At 45.2% G+C, this 22,125-nt stretch overlaps 1 long non-coding RNA gene and 1 gene segment (V, D, J or C); one reads left to right on the forward strand and one right to left on the reverse strand.

The window, feature by feature from the left end:
• Nucleotides 1-22,125, forward strand: part of LOC140203907 (uncharacterized) — a 156,145-nt gene that overhangs the window by 110,709 nt on the left and 23,311 nt on the right. The window lies entirely within an intron of this gene.
• LOC140203905 (immunoglobulin heavy constant gamma 2-like) overlaps nt 1-22,125 on the reverse strand; it is a 35,411-nt gene that overhangs the window by 7,077 nt on the left and 6,209 nt on the right. The window contains 3 exon segments of the C gene segment in view: nt 15,662-15,804; nt 17,954-18,277; nt 18,361-18,663. Coding sequence covers nt 15,662-15,804; nt 17,954-18,277; nt 18,361-18,663 — 770 coding nt within the window.

Below are 22,125 nucleotides of genomic sequence, written 5' to 3' on the forward strand. Positions count from 1 at the left end.
CACAGGGAGATCCTGCTTCCTCCAGCGGACAGAGTGTAGGTGTTCAGTGAAGCAGTCTCCCAATCTGCGTCGGGTCTCACCAATATATAGAAGGCCACACTGGGAGCACCGAATACAGTATATCACACCAGCAGACTCACAGGTGAAGAGTCATCTCACCTGGAAGGACTGTCTGGGGCCCTGAATGGTGGTGAGGGAGGAAGTGTAAGGACAGGTGTAGAACTTGTTCCGCTTACCAAGGTAAGTGCCAGGAGGGAGATCAGTGGGAAGGGATAGGGGTGATGAATGGACAAAGGAGTCGTGTAGGGAGCGATCCCTGTGGAAAGCAGAAAGTGGGGGGGGGTAGGGAAAAATGTGCTTTATGCTGGGGTCCCATTGTAGGTGGCGGAAGTTATGGAGAATTATATGTTGGACACGGAGGCTGGTGGGGTGGTAGATGAGGACAAGAGGAACCCTATCCCTAGTGGGGTGGTGGGAGGATGGGGTGAGAGCGGGTGTGCGTGAAATGAGAGAGATGCATTTGAGGGTTGAGTCGATGGTGGAGAAAGGGAAGCCCCTTTCTTTAAAAAAGGAAGACATCTCCTTCGTCCTGGAATGGAAAGCCTCATTCTGAGAGCAGATGCGGTGGAGACGGAGAAATTGAGAGAAGGGGGTGACACTTTTACAAGTAACAGTGTGGGAAGAGGAATACTCCAGGCAGCTTTGAGAGACGTGGGCTTATAGTAGACATCATTAGACCCAAACTCTCTGTCCACTTTATCATTGTCTCTCATAATCTTGCAAACCTCTATCAGATTCTGCCACCCCTCAGCCTCCAACGCTCCAGAGAAAACAACCCAAGTTTATGTGGCCTCTCCTGCTTGCATGTTCCCTCGAAACCAGGCAGCATCCTGGCAAACAACTTCTACACCCTCTCCAAAGCCTCAACTTCCTTCCAACGGTGGGGCAACCAGAACTGCATGCAGTACTTCAGTGTGGTCTAACCTGACTTTTATAAAAGTTGCAACATAACCTCCTGACTTTCGAACTCAATGCCTCGAATATTAAAAGCAAGCATTCCTTAAACCTTGTTAACCATCTTATTGACCTGTGTAGCCACTTTCAAGGAGTATGAACTTGGACCCCAAGATTTCTCTGCTCAACAACACTGTAAAAGACCTTGCTGTTAAAGGTGTACTGTCTCTTTTCATTTGCCCTCCCGGGGTGTAACACCTCACATTTATCTGGATTAGACTCCATTCTGCCATTTCTCAGTCCACATCTGCAGCTGATCAATGTTGTGCTGTATTCTTTGCCAGTCTTCTACACTGCCAACAACTGCACCATTCTTGGTATCATTCACAAATTTACAAACCCACCCGTCCACATTTTCATCCAGATCATTTATATACATTACAGACAGCAGAAGTACCAGCACAGATACCTACGGAACTCCACTAATTACAGACCTCCAGCTTGAACAAGTCCCCTAAACCATTACCCTCTGTCTTCTATTCACAAGCCAGTTCTGAATCCAACAGCAAATTTGCTACGGATCCCATGTATGTTAATCTTCTGGATTAGCCTCCCACGGGGGACTTTGTCAAATGCCCTCCTAAAATCCATGTAGACAACAACCACTGCCCCACCCTCATCAATCTGTCTTGTCACCTTGTCAAAAAACTCTATCAAGTTGGTAAGGCACAACCTACCACGCTTAAAGCCATGCTGTCTCGCCCCAATTAGGCCATGGGTTTCCAAATGCTCAGATATCCTATCCTTATGATTTTTATTGGGCAATTTCCCTTCAGTTGAAGTGAGATTTACTGGTCCATAGTTCCCACAATTCTCCCTTTTTCCCTTCTTAAATCGAGGTACAATATTAGCCACTCTCCGGTCTTCAGGGACCTCACCTGTGGCGAGAGAGGACACAAAGATGCTGGTCAAGGGCCCAGCAAGCTCACATCTTGCATCCTTCAATAACCTGGAGTCAATTACATCTGGCCCTGAGGAGTTATCCATCTTAATCCTGATCAGGAGGTCCAACACTTCTTTCTCCTTGACCTCTAAATGCCCGAATGTATTTATATACTCAGCACTGATCTCCTGGTCCTCCATATCCTTTTCCTTGGTAAGTACTGAACCAAAGTACTCACTTGGCACCTCACTCACATTCTCTGCATTCAAGCAAATGTCCCCTCTCCCCATTCTTGAGTGGTCCCACCCTGTTCTAAGTTATCATCTTCCTCTCGGTGTCTGTATAAAATGCCTTGAGATTCACCTTAATCCCACTTGCCAAGGACTTTTCATGGCCCTTGCTGGCTTTCCTCATTCCCTTTACTTCCTTTCTCGTTTCTTTACACTCCCCATGTGCTTCCTTTGATCCAAACATCTGAAACTTTACATACTTCTTTTCCTTCTTGACTAAATTCATCACCTCTCTGGATATCCAAGGTTCTCTTATATTTCCATCCCCATCCTTCCTTCTAACAGGTACATACCTTTCCTGTACTCTGTGCAATTGCTCTTTAAACACCCTGCATTCTTTAAGAAGGGAGGAAGGCAAAATAAAGGAAATTATAGGCGAGTTATCCAAAACTCAGTGGTTGGGAAGTGTTGAAGTCTCTTTCTTTAGGATGAGGTTTGGGGTATTTGGAGACGAATGATAACATTTGTCAAAGTCAGCGTCGTTTCTGCAATGGGAAATCTTGCCTGACAAATCTGTTAGAGTTCTTCGAGGAACTAACAAGCAGGCTGGACAAAGGAGAGGCAGTGAATGGTACTTACTTGGATTTTGAAAAGTTATTTGATAAGGAACAACACATGAGGCTGCTTTACAAGATAAAATTGAATGGTGTTACAGGAGAGATATTGACATGGACAGAGGAATGACTGACAGGTAGGAGGCAGCAAGTGGGAATAAAAAGGCCCTTCTCTGGTTGGTTGCCATTGACTAGTGATGTTCCTCAGTATTGAAACCGCTACTTTTCACATTGTTTGGTTATGATTCAGATAATGGAATTAATGGCTCTGTAGCAAAGTTTGTGGATGATACAAAGATAGGTGGAGGGGTAGGTAGTCCTGAGGAAGCAATGCAATTGCAGTAGGACTTAGATAAATTGGAAGAATGGGCAAAAAGTGGCAGATGGAATACAATCTTGGGAAATACATGGTAATGCATTTTGGTAAATGAAACTATAGTGCAGACTACCATCTAAATGGGGAGAAGGTTCAAACAACAGAGGTGCAAGGGGACTTAGGAGTCCTCGTGTAAGACTCTCAGAAGTTTAATTTACAGGTTGAGTCTGTGGTGAAGAAGGCAAATGCAATATTAGCATTTATTTCATGGGAATAAAATATAAAGGCAAGGAGATATTGCTGAGGCTTTAAAAGACACTAATCAGGCTGCACTTGGAGTATTGTCAACAGTTTTGGACCCCTTATCTCAGAAAGGGTGTGTTTTCATTGGAGAGAGTCACGAGGATAATTCCAGAAATGAAGGGGTTAACATATGAGGAGAGTTTGGCAGTGTTGGGCCTGGACTCGCTGGAACTTAGCAGAATGCAGACAGATCTCATTGAAACCTAGTGAATGTTGAAAGGACGAGATAGGGTGGATATAGAGAGGATGATTCCTATGGTGGGAGTATGCAGAACAAGAGTGCACAGTCTCAAAATTGAGGGGGATCTTTCAGAACAGAGGTAAGGAGGATTTTTTTTTAGCCTGAGAGTAGTGAATTTGTGTGTTGGCGTGTGGCCAATTGATGAACGCATCTGTCTAGTGATCTGAAGATCACTGGTTTGAGCCTCAGCTAAGGCAGTGTGTTGTGTCCTTGAGCAAGGCACTTAACCACACATTGCTCTGCGACGACACTGGTGCCAATCTGAATTGGCCCGAGTCCCTTCCTTTGGACAACATCAGTGGCATGGAGAGGGGAGACTTGCAGCATGGGCAACTACCGGTCTTTGATACAACCTTGCCCAGGCCAAATCCATGGTTTCACGAGACTACAGATGCCTAAAGTGAAACTGTGGAATGGTCTGTCACAGACTGCAGTGGAGGCCAATTCTGTGGGCATATTTAAGGCACGTTGATATTTTCCTGATCAGGGTATCTAAGGATATGGTGAGAAGGCAGGTTTATGGGGTTGAGTGGAATCCAGGATCAGCCATGATGGAATGGCAGTACAGCCTTGATGGGCAGAATGGCCTAATACTGCTCCTGTCTCATGGTCTTATGTCTGATGTGGACTTGCCAGAGAAAAGGTGTTCCCAATTAACGCTTCTTCGTTCTTGCCTAATGCCCTTGTAAATTGCCCTGTGTCAATTTAAATCTCTTCCACAAGGACCATACCTATTCTTTCGATAACTATCCTGAAAGTTAACAAGTTGTGGTCATGATTCCCGAACTGTTCACCCACTGAAAGGTTAATCACCTGGCCAGGGTCATTCCCCAAAACCAGGAACAGTATGGCCAACCGCCATAAAAAACTCAGAAACCTATTGACCATTGAAAGGCCCAGATGGGGTTGATGCAGAGAGGATGTCTGCGAGAGTGTCGGGATGTAAGTATACACAGGCCATTCCCACCGGAGGCTGTTTGCGGAGGGAAGACAGAGAAGGGAAACGTCAGAGAAAATGTCAGGTAGACACAGTGAACCAGACCTCCCACCTACCTGTTTCTATCCCTGCAGCCATTGATTAAAAGGTCTGCTGGTCCTCCCACCTGTCTTTTATCTGGTTAGAGAAACATGCCAACCGCCTGTCTCTATTGGTTGGAGGTCTGCATGTTGCCACCCTCGCTTTTTATCTCCATCGGTTTGCCTGCAGATCCGACACACAGCTTGCCTCACCATTGGTGACGTTTGTTTAAAATCGTGGCAGGGGCTGAATGCCACGAAAATTTTTCAGAAAGGTCCATTTGGTTCATAAAATTAAAGTAGATGTTTCAGCAAAGCTGTAAAATTGTGAAAAGGACAAGACTTGTGATTGAACACAGAAAACTTTGGGAACAAAGGTGCAGCAGCTTTACGCCTGCACTGAACGGCGATGTTTACCGTTCGTTGCCGTTTAAATTATCAACATTACATCCTTGATTTTATATTCTAGTCCTCTACATCACATTGCCTTCCTCACCACCGACTGCAAATTAACCTTTCGAGTATCCTGCACGAGGACTCGCAAAACACTTTGCGTCTCAGTGTTTCATATTTTCTGTCTATTTTGAAAATAGTCAACCCTTTCATTTCTTCTGCCAAAGAGCATGACCATACACTTCCCGAATTGTATTCCATCTGCCTCTTCTTTGCCCATTCTTCTAATCTGTCTATCTTTCTGTAGCCTCTCTACTTCCTCAAGATGACCTGCCTCTCGACCTGTCTTCATATCGTCTGCAAACTTTGCAACAAAGCCATCAAGTCCAACATCCAAATCGTTGACATATAATGTAAAAAGAATCATTCCGAATAAAGACCTCTGTGGAACACCACTAGTCACCTGCAGCCAACCATAAAAGTCTCCCTTTATTCCCACTCTTTGCCTCCAACCAATCAGTCACTGCTTTAAACATCCTGGAAATTTTCCTGTCGTACCATGGGCTCGTAGCTTGTTAAGCAGCCTCATGTGTGGCAGCTTGCTGAAGGCTTTCTGAAAATCCAAGCACACAACATCAACTGATTCTCCTTTGTCTATCTTGCTTTTTATTTCTACAATGAATTCCAACATATTTGTCATGAAAGATTTTCCTTTGAGAAAACCATGCTGACTTCTGCCTATCTTACCATGTGCCTTCAAGTACCCCAAAACCACAACTTAACAATCAATTCCAACATCTTCTCAACCACTTAAGTCAGACTAACTGGCCTATACGTTCCTTCCTTCTGTCTCTCTCCCTTCTTGAAGAGCAGAATGGCATTTGTAATTTCCCAGAATTCTGGAACTATTCCAGAATCTAGGGATTCTTGAAAAATCACAGTTAATGCCTCTACAATCTCCAAAGCTACCTCCTTCTGAACCCTCGTGTGTACACCATCAGGTCCAGGTGATTTATCTACCTTCAGACCTTTCTATTTCTCAAAAATCTTCTCCGTAGTAATGGCAGCTTCACACACGTCATGACCCCGATGCCCGGATGTTCTATCAGACTGCTCATGTCTTCCTCAGCGAAGAGTGATGCAAAATATTTATTCAGTTCCTCCTGCATTTCCTTGTCCCCTATTACTACCTTTCCAGCATTGATTTCCACTCTTGCCTCTCTTCTACACTTTATGTATCTGAAGCGACTTTTGGTGTTTCTTTAATATTATTGAGTAGCTTACTTTAGCATTCCATCTGATTCTCCTTGTTGACTTTTTTAGTTGCCTTCTGTTGATTTTAAATGCTTACCAACCCTCCAAATTCCCACCAATTCCAGCTCAATTATATGCCCTCTCTTTGGCTGTTATGTTGCCTTTGAGTTCCCTTGATACCATAATTGTGTCATCTTGCCTTTTGAACACTTCTTCCTCTTCAAATCCCCGTCTGAATCCTCAGGCAACAGCAATAAGGCATTACTGAGGGTTATTTCCCTCTTGGAAAAAGACTTCAAGGGTCAGCGTAAAGGAGACTTATCCCTTCCTTTGGAACTGGCGGCTGGATTCCATAAGCTTGGCTGCAAGTTCCCCAGACTGTTCAGGTATTTGCTTTGTCCTGTCCTGATCGAGAGGACATGACTAGATAGTGTTTGGACTCACAGAGTCCTATTGACTGGAAATGGCTTGTTTGTCCTTGAGGGCAGGACTTGGTCTCTAGGAGGTCTCAGGTTACCTCACACTGAAGGCTGCCCTCTAATTAGTTCTTGGTCACAGGAGTGTTTGCGTCTCGGAATACCATGGTGCAAATAAAACCTCTTACGATGAATGGACCAAGCAATGATTCTGCCCTTTCTCCAGTCCACGGATGGGTTATACTGGGACAGCCCAGGGTACCTGAGGATCAGTGATATGAGTGAAGAGTCAATAATGTGGAAGCTAGTGTCTTCCACATGACCCCTATCCTCATCTGCAAATCCACAATCTGTTGCTGGATCTGCCCGGAACCTAGTGGGCGACCGTCCAAGACAGTTGCGGGCATGTGTTGGCTCAACTCTCACAGCGGTATGTGGAACCGATGGGTGGTTCTTAAATCCAGAAAATAACCCACTGTCCCAGAGTCCAGGCAGCTCTCACCTGCCTTAAGTTTTTACCCCGGGTGAACTCTGCCTTCAGCATGAACCCAGAGTCAGTTGTACTGGGAGTAGTGACTGCCACCGTCACAGTCCTCCTGATACTGGATGATCTTAGCAGTCTCGACGGTTGCAGCCTGGGACACTCGGCTCACCAGTGACATACTCCCCCACAGTAAAAGCAGCGACTCTGACGCCGGGACCTTTCATCACCGGAGAGCCCAGCACAACCGACCTGCATGAGTTCGACTGGATCTTGAGCAGCGACGGGCTGGTTATGGTCCGAGGTTGTGGGGTGGAACTGTGTTGCATGGGGACTGGGCTCAAACTGGCTCACTTTGATTTCCTGAGGTGGTCCCACTTTCGCTCTGCCAGACGATTGTTGAGACGGACGGACTGGTCACTCAAAGCCTCGAAGATCTCAGCTGGCTCTCCCAAAACGAGGCATCCTTTAGTTCTTCTGTGGTGGTAGAGCATGGCCATGGCCTCTCCATTCCAACCACTCTTCTGGGACAAGGTCCAAAATTCAATTGCGTTGTCGGCTGTGGACCATCCCCCCTGTCGAATCTTCATCAGCCGGTCTGAGTCTCAGCTGGCTCCAGTGAGGTGATTAAACACCTTCCTCATGGCAGCCATGAATTCCTCTGAATCCGAGCAGATCTCAGACCGATGTTCCCAATGCGCAGTGGCCAAGGCCAGGACTTTTCCAGTCCTGGAGAGAAAATGAAGGCCACCTTTCCTCGCTCTGAAAGGAACTGGGACAGCTGTAGTTCAAACACGAGTGAGCATTGGCTGAGGAAGCCACGGTAAGAACCCGAGTCACTGTCGAATCTCTGCAGGGTTGGGAGACCTGCTGGCTCCACAGAAGCACCAACTGGCTCTCCCGAGTGACCTTGGCTTCCTCCCTGAGAAAGTTGATGAACAGGTACCAGGAGGTCGTTAATCTCCAGACCTTGTCTGGAAATCCTTTCACTGTGGCTCACCACAGTGGACGAAAGACTTTGATATTGCACTGGGTCCATGTTGGCTCAATCGTACTGAGACAAGAGTCCTTGATAAGGATGGTTTGGACCTAATTGCCGGGGTAAATGAAGCAAGGTTCTAGTCAGGGTATCAAATTAGAGCTGAGCACAATACTAAGCTGGATGATAGCACAAAGCAGCTTACGATTGAGCGCTGAACTTCTGTTCAGTTGTTCCTTCAATACTCAATTCTTGGCACACAAACATGATTATCAATTAGCAGGACCGTCCTGATCCCTTCAAGGGGCCGTGCCAGCTATCCATACTCCCGGAAGCTGGTGCAGTTGGGAGTGTCTCATAACAAAGACTTCCGGCTGTTCATGCTCGCCATTGAGAATGCCATGGACACAATCTGTGATATCCCTGATCCTGACAGCAGGGATGCAGCATACCATCTGTGTGTCAGTATCGCACCCACAGAACCTCATCCTGATCCTCTGTCTGAGGAATCTCCTATCATCACTGCATTCCTCTTCGCCTCTCTCCTCTTCTGAGCCACATCACCAGACTCAGTGCCAGAGACCCAGTCACTCTGACTCCCCTTCAATATTATATAAAGTTATAGATTTATTATTGAGGGGAACAGCCACAGGTGTTCTCTGCACTTCTTGTACATTTGCCCTCCTTCTCCTGACAGTCACCCAGACACCTGTCTCCTGCAACCTTGGGGTGATCTCATCCCTGTAGCCCCTGTCTATCACCTCCTCATATCTACCACTTCTTCAACCATTCTTCTGATATTTCTTAGTATTTCTGTAGCCTCTCTGCTTCCTCAACTCTGCCTTCCCCTCCACCTCTCTTTGTATCATCTGCAAACATGGACATAAAAGCCATCAATTCCGTTATCCAAATTATTGACAATTGACATGAAAAGAAGCAGTTGCAACACAGACCCTTGTGGAGCACCACTATTCACTGGCAGCTAACCAGAAAAGACCCTCTTTTCTTTGCCTCCTGCCAATCAGCCAGTGTTCCATCCATGCCAGTGTCTTTCCTGGAATACCATGGCTTCTAACACACATAAAATGCTGAAGGAGCTCAGCAGACCTGGCAGCATCTGTGAAAAAGAGTCAATCATCAATGTTTCAGTCTGATGAAGGCTCTTGGCCCAAGACATTGTTTGTTTACTCTTTTCCATAGTTACCGCCTGGCGTCATCCCACCTTTAGAATATTTCTTCTTTGGGATGCATCTATCTTGCGCCTTCTGATTTGCACTCAGAATCACCAGCCATTGCAGCCCTGCCATCATCCCTGCTAGTGTCCCCTTCCAATCAATTTTGGCCTGCTCCTCTCAGTGTCTTCTGCCCTATCCACAACTCCACCAGCCTTGGAATCATGCACAAATTTACCAACCAACCCATCTACACTTTCATCCAGATCATTTATATACATTACAAACAACGATAGTCCCAGTACAGACACCTGTGGAACTCCACTAATCACAGCCCTCCAGGTTGAACATGTCCCTTCAACCACTAGCCACTCTCTTTTATGTGTAAGCCAGTTCTGAATCCAAAAAGATGATTAGACAATAGACAACAGGTGCAGGAGTAGGCCATTCAGCCCTTTGAGCCAGCATCACCATTCACTGTGATCATGGCTGATCATCCACAATCAGTACCCTTTTCCTGCCTTCTCCCCATATCCCTTCACTCCACTATCTTTAAGAGCTCTATCTAACTCTTTTTTGAAAGAATCCAGAGAATTGGCCTCCACCGTCTTCTGAGGCAGAGCATTCCACAGAACCACAGCTCTCTGTGTGAAGAAGTTTTTCCTCAACATTCTAAATTGTCTACCCCTTATTCTTAAACTGTGGCCTCTGGCTCTGGACTCCCCCAACATGGGGAACATGCTTCCTGCCTCTAGCGTGTCCAATCCCTTAATAATCTTACATGTTTCAATCAGATCCCCCCCTCATCCTTCTAAATTCCAGTGTATACAACCCCAGTCGCTCCAGTCTTTCAACATATGACAGTACCGCCAACCCAGGAATTAACCTCGTGAACCTACGCTGCACTCCCTCAATAGCAAGGATGTCCTTCCTCAAATTTGGAGAGGAAATCTGCACACAGTACTCCAGGTGAGGTCTCACCAGGGCCCTGTACAACTGCAGAAGGACCTCCTTGCTCCTATACTCAATTCCCCTTGTTATGAAGGCCAGCATGCCATTAGCTTTCTTCACTGCCTGCTGTACCTGCACGCTTACTTTCAGTGACTGATGAACAAGGACTTCCCCTTTTCCTAACTTGACACCATTCAGATAGTAATCTGCCTTTCTGTTCTTGCCACCAAAGTGGATAACCTCACATTTATCCACATTAAACTGCACCTGCCATGCATCTGCCCACTCACCCAAGCTGTCCAAGTCACCCTGCATTCTCATAACACCCTCCTCACATTTCACACTGCCAGCCAGCTTTGTGTCATCTGCAAATTTGCTAATGTTACTTTTAATCCCTTCATCTAAATCATTAATGTATATTGTAAATAGCTGCGGTCCCAGCACCGAGCCTTGCGGTACCCCACTTGTCACTGCCTGACATTCTGAAAAAGACCTATTAATCTCTGCTCTTTGTTTCCTGTCTGCCAACCAATTTTCTATCCATGTCAGTACCCTATCCCCAATACCATTTGCTCTAATTTTGCACACTAACCTCCTATGTGGGACCTTATCAAAGGCTTTCTGAAAGTCCAGGTACACTACATCCACTGGCTTTCCCATATCCATTTTCATAGTCACGTTCTCAAGCATGATTTCCTCTTCATAAATCTATGCTGACTCGGACCTATCCTGCCACTGCTATCCAAATATGTCACTATTACATCTTTTATAATTGATTCCAGTATCTTCCCCACCACTGATGTCAGACTAACTGGTCTACAATTGCTTGTTTTCTCTCTCTCTCCTTCTTTAAAAGGTGGGATAACATTAGCTACCCTCCAATTTGTAAGAACTGATCCTGAATCTATAGAACATTGGAAAATAATTACCAATGCATCCACGATTTCGAGAGCCACCTCCTTAAGTACCCTGGGATGCAGACCATCAGGCCCTGGGGATTTATCAACCTTCAGTCCGATCAGTTTACTCAACACCATTTTGTGCCTGATATGAATTTCCCTCGGTTCCTCTGTTACCCCAGGTCCTCTGGCCACTATTACATCTGGGAGATTGTTCGTAACTTCCCTAGTGAAGACAGATCCAAACCACCTGTTCAGCTCGTCTGCCATTTCCTTGTTCCTCATAATAATTTCCCCGTTTCTGCCTTCAAGGGCTCAACTTTGGTCTTAACTATTTTTTCCCTCTTCACATACCTAAAGAAGCTATGACTATCCTCCTTTATATTTTTGGCTAGCTTACCTTCGTATCTCATCTTTTCCCCTCATATTGCCTTTTTAGTTATCTTCTGTTACTCCTTAAAAGTCTCCCAATGCTATGGCTTCCCACTCATCCTTGCTATGTTATACTTCCTCTCTTTTATTTTTATAATTTACCACGTATCCCATGCATCTTAATCTTCTGGATTAGCCTCCCATGGGGGACTTCGTCAAATGCCTTGCTAAAATCCATGTGGACAGTATCCACTGCCTTGCCTTCATCAATCTGGCTTGGCACCTTGTCAAAAAACCCAATTAAGTTGGTAAGGCACAACTTGTGCCACAGAAAGTCGTGCTAGCTCTCCCTTCTTAGGCCTTGGGTTTCCAAATACTCAGATAATCTTTCTCCAAGATTTTTCCTTAGCAATTTCCCTTCAATTTACGTGAGACTCACCAGTCTATAGTTCACAGGATTTTGCCTTGTTCCCTTCTTAAGTAGAGGTACAACATTAGCCTCTATGGATTTCAGCGAGGCATTTGATAAAGTACCCCACGCAAGGCTTATTGAGAAAGTAAGGTGGCATGGTATCCAAGGGGACCTTGCTTTGTGGATCTAGAACTGGCTTGCCCACAGAAGGCAGAGGGTTGTTTAGACAGGTCATATTCTGTATGGAGGTTGGTGACCGGTGGTGTGCCTCATCTGGGACCTCATCTCTTCGTGATTTTTATAAATGACTTGGATGAGGGATGGGTTAGTAAATTTGCTGATGACACAAAGGTTGGGGGTGTTGTGGATAGTGTGGAGGGCTGTCAGAGTTTACAGCAGGACATCAATAGGATGTAAAACTGGGCTGAGAAGTGGCAGTTGGAGTTAAACCCCGGTAAGTGTGAGCTGGTTTATTTTGGTAGGTCAAATATCATGGCAGAATATAGTATTAATAGTAAGACTCTTGGCAGTGTGGAGGATCAGAGGAATCTTGGGCTCCATGTCCACAGGACACTCAAAGCTGCGACACAGGTTGACAGTGTGGTTAAGAAGGCATATGGTACGCTGGCCTTCATCATCTGTGGGATTGAGTTCAAGAGCTGAGAGATAATGTTGCAGCTGTATAGGACCGTGCTCAGACCCCACAGAGTACTGTGCTCAGTTCTGGTCACCTCACTAGAGGAAGGATGTGGAAAATATAGAAAGGGTGCAGAGGTAATTTACAAGGATGTTGCCTGGATTGGGGAGCACGCCTTACGAGAATAGGTTGAGCAAATTTAGCCTTTTCTGCTTGGAGTGACGAAGGATGAGAGGTGACCTGATAGAGGTGTACAAGATGATGAGAGACATTAATTGTGTGGATAGTCAGAGGCTTTTCCCCAGAACTGAAATGGTTAACAAGAGAGGGCACAGTTTTAAGGTCAGAGGAGATGTCAGGGGTAAGTTTTTACACAGAGAGTGGTGAGTGTGTGGAATAGGCTGCCGACGATGGAGGTGAAGGCGGATACAATAAGGTCTTTTAAGAGGCTGCTGGATAGGTCCATGGATCTTAGAAAAATAGAGGGCTCTGGGTAACCTACGTAATTTCTAAAGTAAGAACATGTTCGGCACAGCATTGTGGGCCACAGGGCCTGTATTGTGCTGTAAGTTTTCTAAGTTTCTATGTAACATTAGTCCTGAGGACTTATCCATCTTAATCCTTTTTTGGAGGCCCAACACTTCCTCTGCCTTTACCTCTAAATTCCCTAATTTATTTATACACTCAGCACTGTTCTTCTGGTCCTCCACATCTTTTCCCTTTGTAAATACTGAAGCAAAGAACTTATTAAGTTCCTCACTCACATTCTCTGCATCCAAGCAAATGTTCCCCCCTTTATCATTGAGTTGTCCCACCATCTCCTGAGTTATCCTCTTGGTCTTGATGTATGTATAAAACGCCTTGGGATTCTCCTTAATCCAACTTATCAAGGACTTTTCATGGCCTCTCCTGGCTTTCCTAATTCCCTAATTCCCTTTAGTTCCTTTCTGGCTTCTTTATACCCCTCATGTGCTTTGTTTGATTCAACCTTCTGAAGCCTTACAAACTTTATCTTTTTTTCTTGACTAAATTCATCACTTCTCTGGACATGCAGGGTTCCCTTATCTTTCCATGCCCATCCTTCCTTCTGACAGGAATATACCTTTCCTGCATTCTGCGCAATTGCTCTTTAAACACACTCCACATGTCTGATGTGGACTTGCCAGAGAAAAGGTGTTTCCAATTAACTCTTCTTAGTTCCTGCTGAATGCCCTTGTTCCCTTACTGTTCACCCACTGAAAGGTCAGTCACCTAGCCAGGCTCATTCCCCAACACCTGTAACAGAATGGCCCCCTCCTTTCATTGGACTGTGCACATACTGATTTAAGAAACCTTCCTGGACGCACATACACTAAGATAGTCCCAGTTGATATTAGGGAAGTTGAAACCCTCCATGACGACAACAAAAATATTATTTTTATACTTTTGGTGAACCTAATTACATATCCATTCCTCAATGTCCTGGTGGCTTTTAAGGGGTCTGTAGTACAATCCCATTAGTGTGATTGCACCCTCCTTAAAGAACCTGGTACATTAATCACCCATTCCTGCCCCTCTCTTGACCAGGTTTCTGAAATGTCTATAAGATTGTAGTTCCACAAACTGCTCCATGCTCTAATTTCATCTTGGCTAAAGGATGGCTGCCATTGGGAGCTGAACGTCCAAGGATATATGGTGTATCGGAAAGATAGGTTAGTAGGCAGAAGGGGTGGTGCGGCCCTGTTCATAAGAAATAATATTAAGTCATTAGAAAGGGGTGACATAGAATCGGAAGGTGTAGAGTCTCTACGGGTTGAGTTAAGGAATGGCAAGGGTAAAAGGAACCCAGTGGCAGTTGTAGACAGGCCTCTAAACAGCAGCCAGGATGTGGATTAAAAATTACAGCAGGAGAAAGAAAAGACATATGCAGTATATTGGACAAGTAGGTGCAGTGAAAATGACGACTGAGAAGGTGCTCAGGAAGCTGAATGGTCTGAGGTTGGATAAATCTCCTGGACCTGATGGAATGTACCCTCGGGTTCTGAAGGAAGTAGCCTTTCAATACCTTTCCTGACATCTAACTTCTGGTCAGGTCCTTCCCCTACTGACCTGGGGCTCTGGCTCTCAGCCCCTGCAAGACGAGCTTAAACTCTCCCAAGTAGCATCAGCAAAGCCAGGATATTGGTTCCACTCCAGTTCAATCAACGTGCATATTGAAATTCACGATGACTATCTTAACATTGCACTTTTGACATGCACTTTCTGTCCGCGGTTGTAATTTGTAGACTACATCTTTGCTATACTGTTTGCAGGTCTGTATATAACTCCCATCAGGGTGTTTCACTCTTCCAGATTCTGAGCTCTACCCAGAACGATTCTACGCCTTCCGATCCTATGTCACCTCTTTCTAATGATTTCATTTAATTTTTTACCAATACTGCCACACCACGCCTTCTGCCTACTTCCCTGTCCTTTCGATACAATGTGTATCCTTGGACATTAAGCTCACAGCTATAATCTTTCAGCCACAATTCGGTGATGCCCAGAAAGTCAATATGTAGCTGGGCTTCAAGTTCATCGAGTTTATTCCATACCCTGCGTGCATTCAAATATAACACCTTCAGTCCTGTATTCATCACATTTTAAATTTGCGTCCTCTTTTACATTGCAACTCATCCCGTTAACTGTAATTTTACCTGGTCATCAGCTTCTTCTTAGTAGCAGTCTCACTACACACTGCTCCTGTTTGTAAACATAACGATTTGATCCTCATCCCTATCACATCATTTCCCATCCCCCTGCCAGATTTGTTTAATCTCTTCTGAACAGCTCCAGCAAACCTGTCTGCAAGGATATTTGTCCCCTGTGGATTCAGGTGTAACCTGTCCCTTTTGTACAGGTCATAACTTCTGCTTATCAAGGCCCAGAGGCTCGGAGTAAAGAGGAAAGGTGTAAAGTCCCAGGGGTTGTGAAGGCCTCAGACTGCGTTGTCTGTTGATTGTGCTGTCGTTGGGATTGCAGTGTCAGAGAATGCAATGTGAGGTAAGGAAGGTGAAAGTTTGTGTTTCATGGGATGTCTCTGTTAGTCAATTAGTTACCTTGACAACGGTGACTAAGGTGCTGTAGAGGAAACTGATGATGAACAGAATGACAAAGGCAACAACCGTAAGCACATTGTCATCTCCGTCCACGTGTCCCTGTTCTTCCTTCCCCTCCTCTCCTGTCAAGTCTGTGCAGGTTTCTGAAAGAATAGAGAAAGTGAGAAGGTTAGTTTCTTGTCGTTGTTTCTTGAAGATCAACATGGCAATAAAGTTGAGTAAACTTGATGACTTGTTTCTTCACAGCATGTCATTTGTAACCTGTGAGCCCCTGGACAGAACTAAATGAACTAGTTTCTCTGAATCAACTATGTTCGCTCTGCTAAAAATATTGACCAGGTCTTCACTTAATGTTCATTAACCATCATCCCAACTTGTAATTTGCTCTGGGGAGTTCATGTATGTTCAGCAGTCCCTCCAAGACAGTTTGTCCAAAGACCTGGAGTTGGTTCCTGCCTATTCATTTCATCGATTATTATCTCTGTAGTTAAAGCTTTCCAGATGCTGACAGGTCTGCCAGCCTTGTGTGAGTGGCAAAAATTATTCATCTGTGTTTCTACCCAATATCTAAACCATGAATAAATCTAGTGAATAGTGTCATCACTGAACACATTGCTGCAGGTCAGAGGACATCACTGGCTACATATTGTCCCTTCTTTCTGTAACTCTCCACTTTCTGAATGAGTTCACCAATTGTCTTCACACAGTTGATGAAATACCTTTCCCTGTCTATTAAACTTTGAAATTGTGGACCAATCCAAAATTTTCTATCATTTGCACAGTGGAAACGATAGTACACATTTACCAAAATCTACTTGAATGTCTGTCTGTCTGTCTGTACAATGAAGGACAGAACCAACCAGGCAACACTTCTAGCCCCTCAGGTTTAAGTCACACAATTGTATCCCAAAACATACCGGCACGGAACACTGGCAGCCAAATGCTTTCCATACCTTCTTATTGAACTTTGATTACACAAACACAGGCTGACTTTTAACCTGTCAAGTAGTCTACACAAGTTTCCAACAGGATCAGACCTGACACAAGGAAGTTTTAACAAAATCCGCAGGATCTCAGAAATGTTGGTAATTTATTTTGATGTACTTAGTCATGGAATATATATTTCCATTTTGAGCCAATGAGAAAGGACTTGCAGGTAACCTTGCTTGTTTCAGAGACGTAAACCACACTGTTGGAGGATCAACCATCAGTTGAAGGTTGACAACTGGACTTGTTGGTCACTCTGTCCATGGGAATCTCTGCTGCAGAGAACCCAGTGACCCAACTTCTTTCCGTCTCATCTGGTGGGGAAGGGTAACTTCAGAGGGTCCCTATTGGGAATGGACTTTTTCATTTGCATGATGTTCACCTGGAATATTCTGCTCTTACACCATCGAGGCCAATGTTTACACCACTAGTGATCTCTCCACATCTAAAATGTAAAAGTTTTTACTTTTGGAAATGAAAGATAAATTGTGGAAAGTGTTCAGTGGGTTAGAGAACACTTGTGAACAGAGAAAGGGATAACACTGAGATAGCATCACAAGTGTACTCTGTACCATTGCTTCAGCACTAGTTCTGTGCCTGGCTGAGTACTGTGCATCTCTCTGGTTTACTGGAACTCAACAACTGTCTGATGTCCAGTTACATTCCACAATGCCTGATCCAGTGGAACTCAGTTCCTCCAGTTCTGCTGACAATAGTCTCTGAGACGTTGGTGTGGAAACATTGACCCTGCAGTCATTATTTCATCATTCCCTCACTGACAAGGCCGGCATTCCTTACTCTGCTCCAGCAGGTCCATCAGAGAGCAATGAAGAGTTTGATGTGAGACTGATGGATACGGGTAAACAGGGTAGGAAGGCCAGGGTCCTTCACCAAAGAACATCAGTGAAATAGTTTGTAATCTAAAGCTACAATCTTTCACAGTCACCTCTGGTTGTGTGTTCACGCCATTGTCCTGAGGCTTGGGAACAGACTGTAGGTCAGTGATCCTGGTACTAGTACTGAGTGGATGCTACACTCTTGCACATCTGTCTGAGATGCGACAGAGGGGCCCAGATGGGTATTTACTGATGGACAGACAGACCTTGTGTTGGTAGTTTAGAAGAGAGTTAAGTTTTGAAAGCATCGGATGAACTCTGCTTCTTTCCCACTCTCTGCCTCTGCATTATTAATCCACTCACACAACTACAACAATGCCAGACTTGCCGTTACCTATTGACCTTGCTTGTCCCTGGGTTGTGACTGTGGCAGAGGATGTCAACAGTGGAGTGAATCTCAGAATCATACCTTGAATGTTTTTCACATCCTGCCTGACACTGGTGTTGGAGGGGGGATGAGACACTGTGCATCTGAAAACTGAGCCTTCCTTCCACTCCTCTGTGCTCACGGTCAGGACGTAGCTGGCAATGAAAGTCCCTGCCTGTTCCAGAGCAGTTGGTCTCACACTGGTGTTGGAAGAGATCAGAGAGTCCCCTTTCTCCCAGGTGACGGTTATTTGGTCCGGGTAGAATCCAGAAGCAACACACTCGAGGGTGACCGTGTTCCCACTCTTGGTCTCTCCCTCTGGCGGTGGCAGCAGTCTGACTTTGGGACCTTTTGTCTCCAGTGGAACTGATGGGCAAACAATGGAAATGTCAAACATTTTTACTGAGGTAACCAACGTTGTCCATTTTAATCGCTGACCTCTTGCCCACCTTTGGTACTTTTTGTCCGTGCTGATACTGGTGAGGTTGCAGAAGGTTGTTGGGCAGAGCAAGTGTACTCCACCCCACTGGTCCACTCCTCCACACTGGTCTGGAGTTGGCTGATCACTGTGTCTTGGGTTCCTTCCTCTCTCAGTTTTTTGGTGACATTTGCTTTGATTTTCTCCCTCTCATTCACCTTCCAGTGGATTTGGACCTGGCTCAGATCAGCACCCACAATCATACACACCAGAGTAGCGGTCTGGTTGATCCACATCTCTTCAATGGAGGGATTTTGGATAAAGACAGACAACTCTGTAGATTAGAAATAGAAAATTTACAAACTGGACAATATCTGCCGTCAGCTGGCTTGACAACTTCAGCTCAGACTTATCCTGTGCAGAATTGTACATCGGAATGAAATCAGGTTTGTTTACAGAGTGGGTTGCTCATCTCTGCTTACAACCTCTGACTGAGAAAACAAAATCAAACATCAAGGAGCTTATTTCCTCGGGACTCAGTTGGGTCACAGCTTGAACTGTGGGACATTTGCCCAGCTACATGACATTTAGCTGCTAGAATGCCAATAAAATGTGCTATCGGAGCTGTGAATTGCAATGAGAAATGCAGTTTCTGATCAAAGACAGCATTTCCTGCAACCTTCTTGTCTCAGTGCAGGTGAGAGTCTGTAGATCCATTTGTGACATTGACCTGAATCAATGAGCTGCCTCATATCTGTTCAGACTGATCCTGGGATTCCTCCAGATTGAAAATTCTGATTCTGACTTTCGAATCCCTCATGAAAAATCTCTCTTTTCATCTCTGTAACTTGCCTGCCCCAGTCAATGATTTCACTTTGTTCCATAGACATGGCTTTGTGTCCCATCATCCACATCATTAGTTATATCAGTGAATAGTTGCAGGGCCGACAAAGATCATTGCAGGACACTGCTCACGATTAAATCCTGCTGGGTTCAGTCCCCTGTCACATGACACAGTGATAATGGAGTTGTTGATGAATGATTGCAAACAATTTCAGTCCATTAGTCTACAGCAGATCCAGGCATGGTGTGGGGGCAGCCACCTCAGGCCAGCATCGGACAGTCACTGGAAGAGCTGAGCACTGTGATCAGTGGACACGAAATAGCACACCTGGATTTGAACCACGACATCTTGAAGAACTCTCTGAACAATGACCACTAACATATCTCCTGTGGAACCAGAGGAGCCAACACTTGACCACTGTGATACCACCATCAACAACGGTTACCGTGCCAGCACGTGGCCACACTTTGGTGAGGCCGATGACCTGGCTGTACTTCAACTCCCAGCATATAGGCAGAGACTAAAGACCACAGTGCTGGTAGTGAGGACCAAGAAGATTTGGTCAAGGAAGTCACAAGTGCGCTTACAGGAGTTTGAGCTGGTGAACTAGACAATATTCAGAGACCTTTCTTCCAATCTGAATGAATATGCCACAGTTGTCACTGACTTCATCAAGACCTGTGTGGATGAGTGTGTCCCTTCGAGAACATCCCGGATATCCCAAACCAAAAGCTGTGGATGGACCTGGAGATTTGTACTCTGCTGAGGCCTCGATTTATGGCAGTCTAGGCTGGTGACTCAACATAGGACAAGAAGCCCAGATACGAACTGCGGTAGGCTATTGGTTAAGATGGTGCCAGAGTGCAATGCTCCCTCAGTCAACGTCTTCCAGATAGCTCACAAAAATATCCTTTTCTGGTCCTTTGCGTCTGTTTTTCTTCTTAAATATGTTTCTCAGACTGTTAGATTTCGAGACTGTGATTTAGATTGGATATTGTTTCAGTGATCCAGTGCTTTGCTATCTCCAAAAAGATTCCGAGTATGTACTCAGATGGCTTTGATGCAATGAAACTTCAAGACAGCGTGTGAGCCGACGATTGACTCCATTTCGCCATTTAAAGCATCCATTAAGTGAGCGACAGTTTCATCGCCGATGCCTGTCTTTTTGTGGCTATCTGGAGAACACAAATTTCAAGTTGTATGTGGATACAGGCTTCGATAATAATGAACCTTTGAACAATTCCAATTGAACTTAGAGAAGGAATCAGATCCCTTCAGCTCTGGCAGACTTTTCAGGCCATTACTTCCTACAAGGTGAAACCAAACAACATGAATGGCAGTGATGCTTCATTCCCAGATGAGCTCAACGCCATTTAAGCACACTTTGAAAGGGAGAATAAAACTACATGTGGGTGAATCCCTGCAGTGTCTGTTGACCCTGTCATCTCTGTCTCGGATGCCAACGTCTGAGCAGCTTTCAAGAGGGTGAATCCTCACACTGAATCAGGCCCTGATGCTGTGCCTGGTACGGAATTGAAAACTTGTGCAACCAACTGGTGGGAGTGTTCAGGAACATCTTCAATATCTCACTGCTGCAGTCAGAGGTTCCGATCTGTTTCAAAAGAGTGAGAATCATACCAGTGCCCAAGAACAGCAGGGTGAGCTGTCTCAATGACTATCACTCAGTTGCACCCACATCTACTGTGAGGAAATGCTTTGAGAGGTTGGTCATGGCCAGAATCAACTCCTGCTTAAGCAAGGACCTGGACCCACTGCAATTTGCCTGTTGCCACAATAGGTCTACAGCAGGTGGAATCTGACTGGCTCTCCACTCGGCCTTGGATCACCTGGACAATAACAATACCTGCTGAACGTCAGGATGTTGTTTACTGATTACAGCTCAGTGTTCAACACAATCATAACCTCAGTTCTAATCAACAAGCTCCAAAACCTGGGCCTCCAGACCTCTCTCCACAACTGGATCCTTGACATCCTCACTGGGAGACCACAGTCAGTGTGGATCTGAATGAGCATCTCCTCCTCACTGACAATCAACACTGGAGCACCTCAAGGATGTGTGCTTAACCCACTGCTCTACTCTCTCTGCACCCACGACTGTGTGGCTAGGTAGAACTCAAGTGGCATTTATAAATTTACTGTTGAGCTATTGTAGGCTGAGTTTCAGGGTGATGAGGAGGCATACAAGAGCAGGATAGATCAGTTGGGTTCATGGCGTTTCAACAACAACCTTACTTTCAACGTCGGTAAGACGAAGCAATTGATTGCAGACTTCAGGAAGGGGAAGTCATAGGAACACACATCAGTCTTCATTGAAGGATCAGCAGTGGAAAGGTTGAGCAGTTTCAAGTTCCTGGGTGTCAAAATCTTTGAAGATCAATCCTGGGTCCAACACACCTATTTCTTTATTTGCATAGTTCTGATCTCATCCTTTGTCTCTTCTTCTAATCCTCTCTGTCTCTGTCTCCACTGAACTCACAAGAAGAAAACAGGAGGAAGTGCAGACCACCAGATTCCATCTTCTGGGCTAAGGTTTCTGGGAATTCATTCCATCTGAGGGAAGAAATCTCTGCACCACAGTTTCAAATGTCCTGCTCCTTACTTTGTAACTCTGTCCCCTTGTTCGTTGCTGTATGACAGGTGAAATTCTCCCAACATCTACCCTCTCGTGCCCCTTTTACATCTGATATGTTTGTCCAGAAATCTGGATTCTTGTCAACTGCAAGCAATGCAGACACAGACTGTCTGGTCTTGGTCATTGTCTGACAGTCACAGAGTCACAGAAAAGTACAGCACAGAAACAGGCCCTTTGGCCCATCTGGTCTGTGCTGAGCCATTTGAGCTGCCAAGTCCCATTGACTTGCACCCAGACCATTGCCCTTCATACCCCTCCCATCCATGTAACCATCCAAACTTGTCTTAAACATTGAAATC

Source organism: Mobula birostris, chromosome 10 (assembly GCF_030028105.1).
Source record: "Mobula birostris isolate sMobBir1 chromosome 10, sMobBir1.hap1, whole genome shotgun sequence".
Lineage (NCBI taxonomy): Eukaryota > Metazoa > Chordata > Chondrichthyes > Myliobatiformes > Myliobatidae > Mobula > Mobula birostris.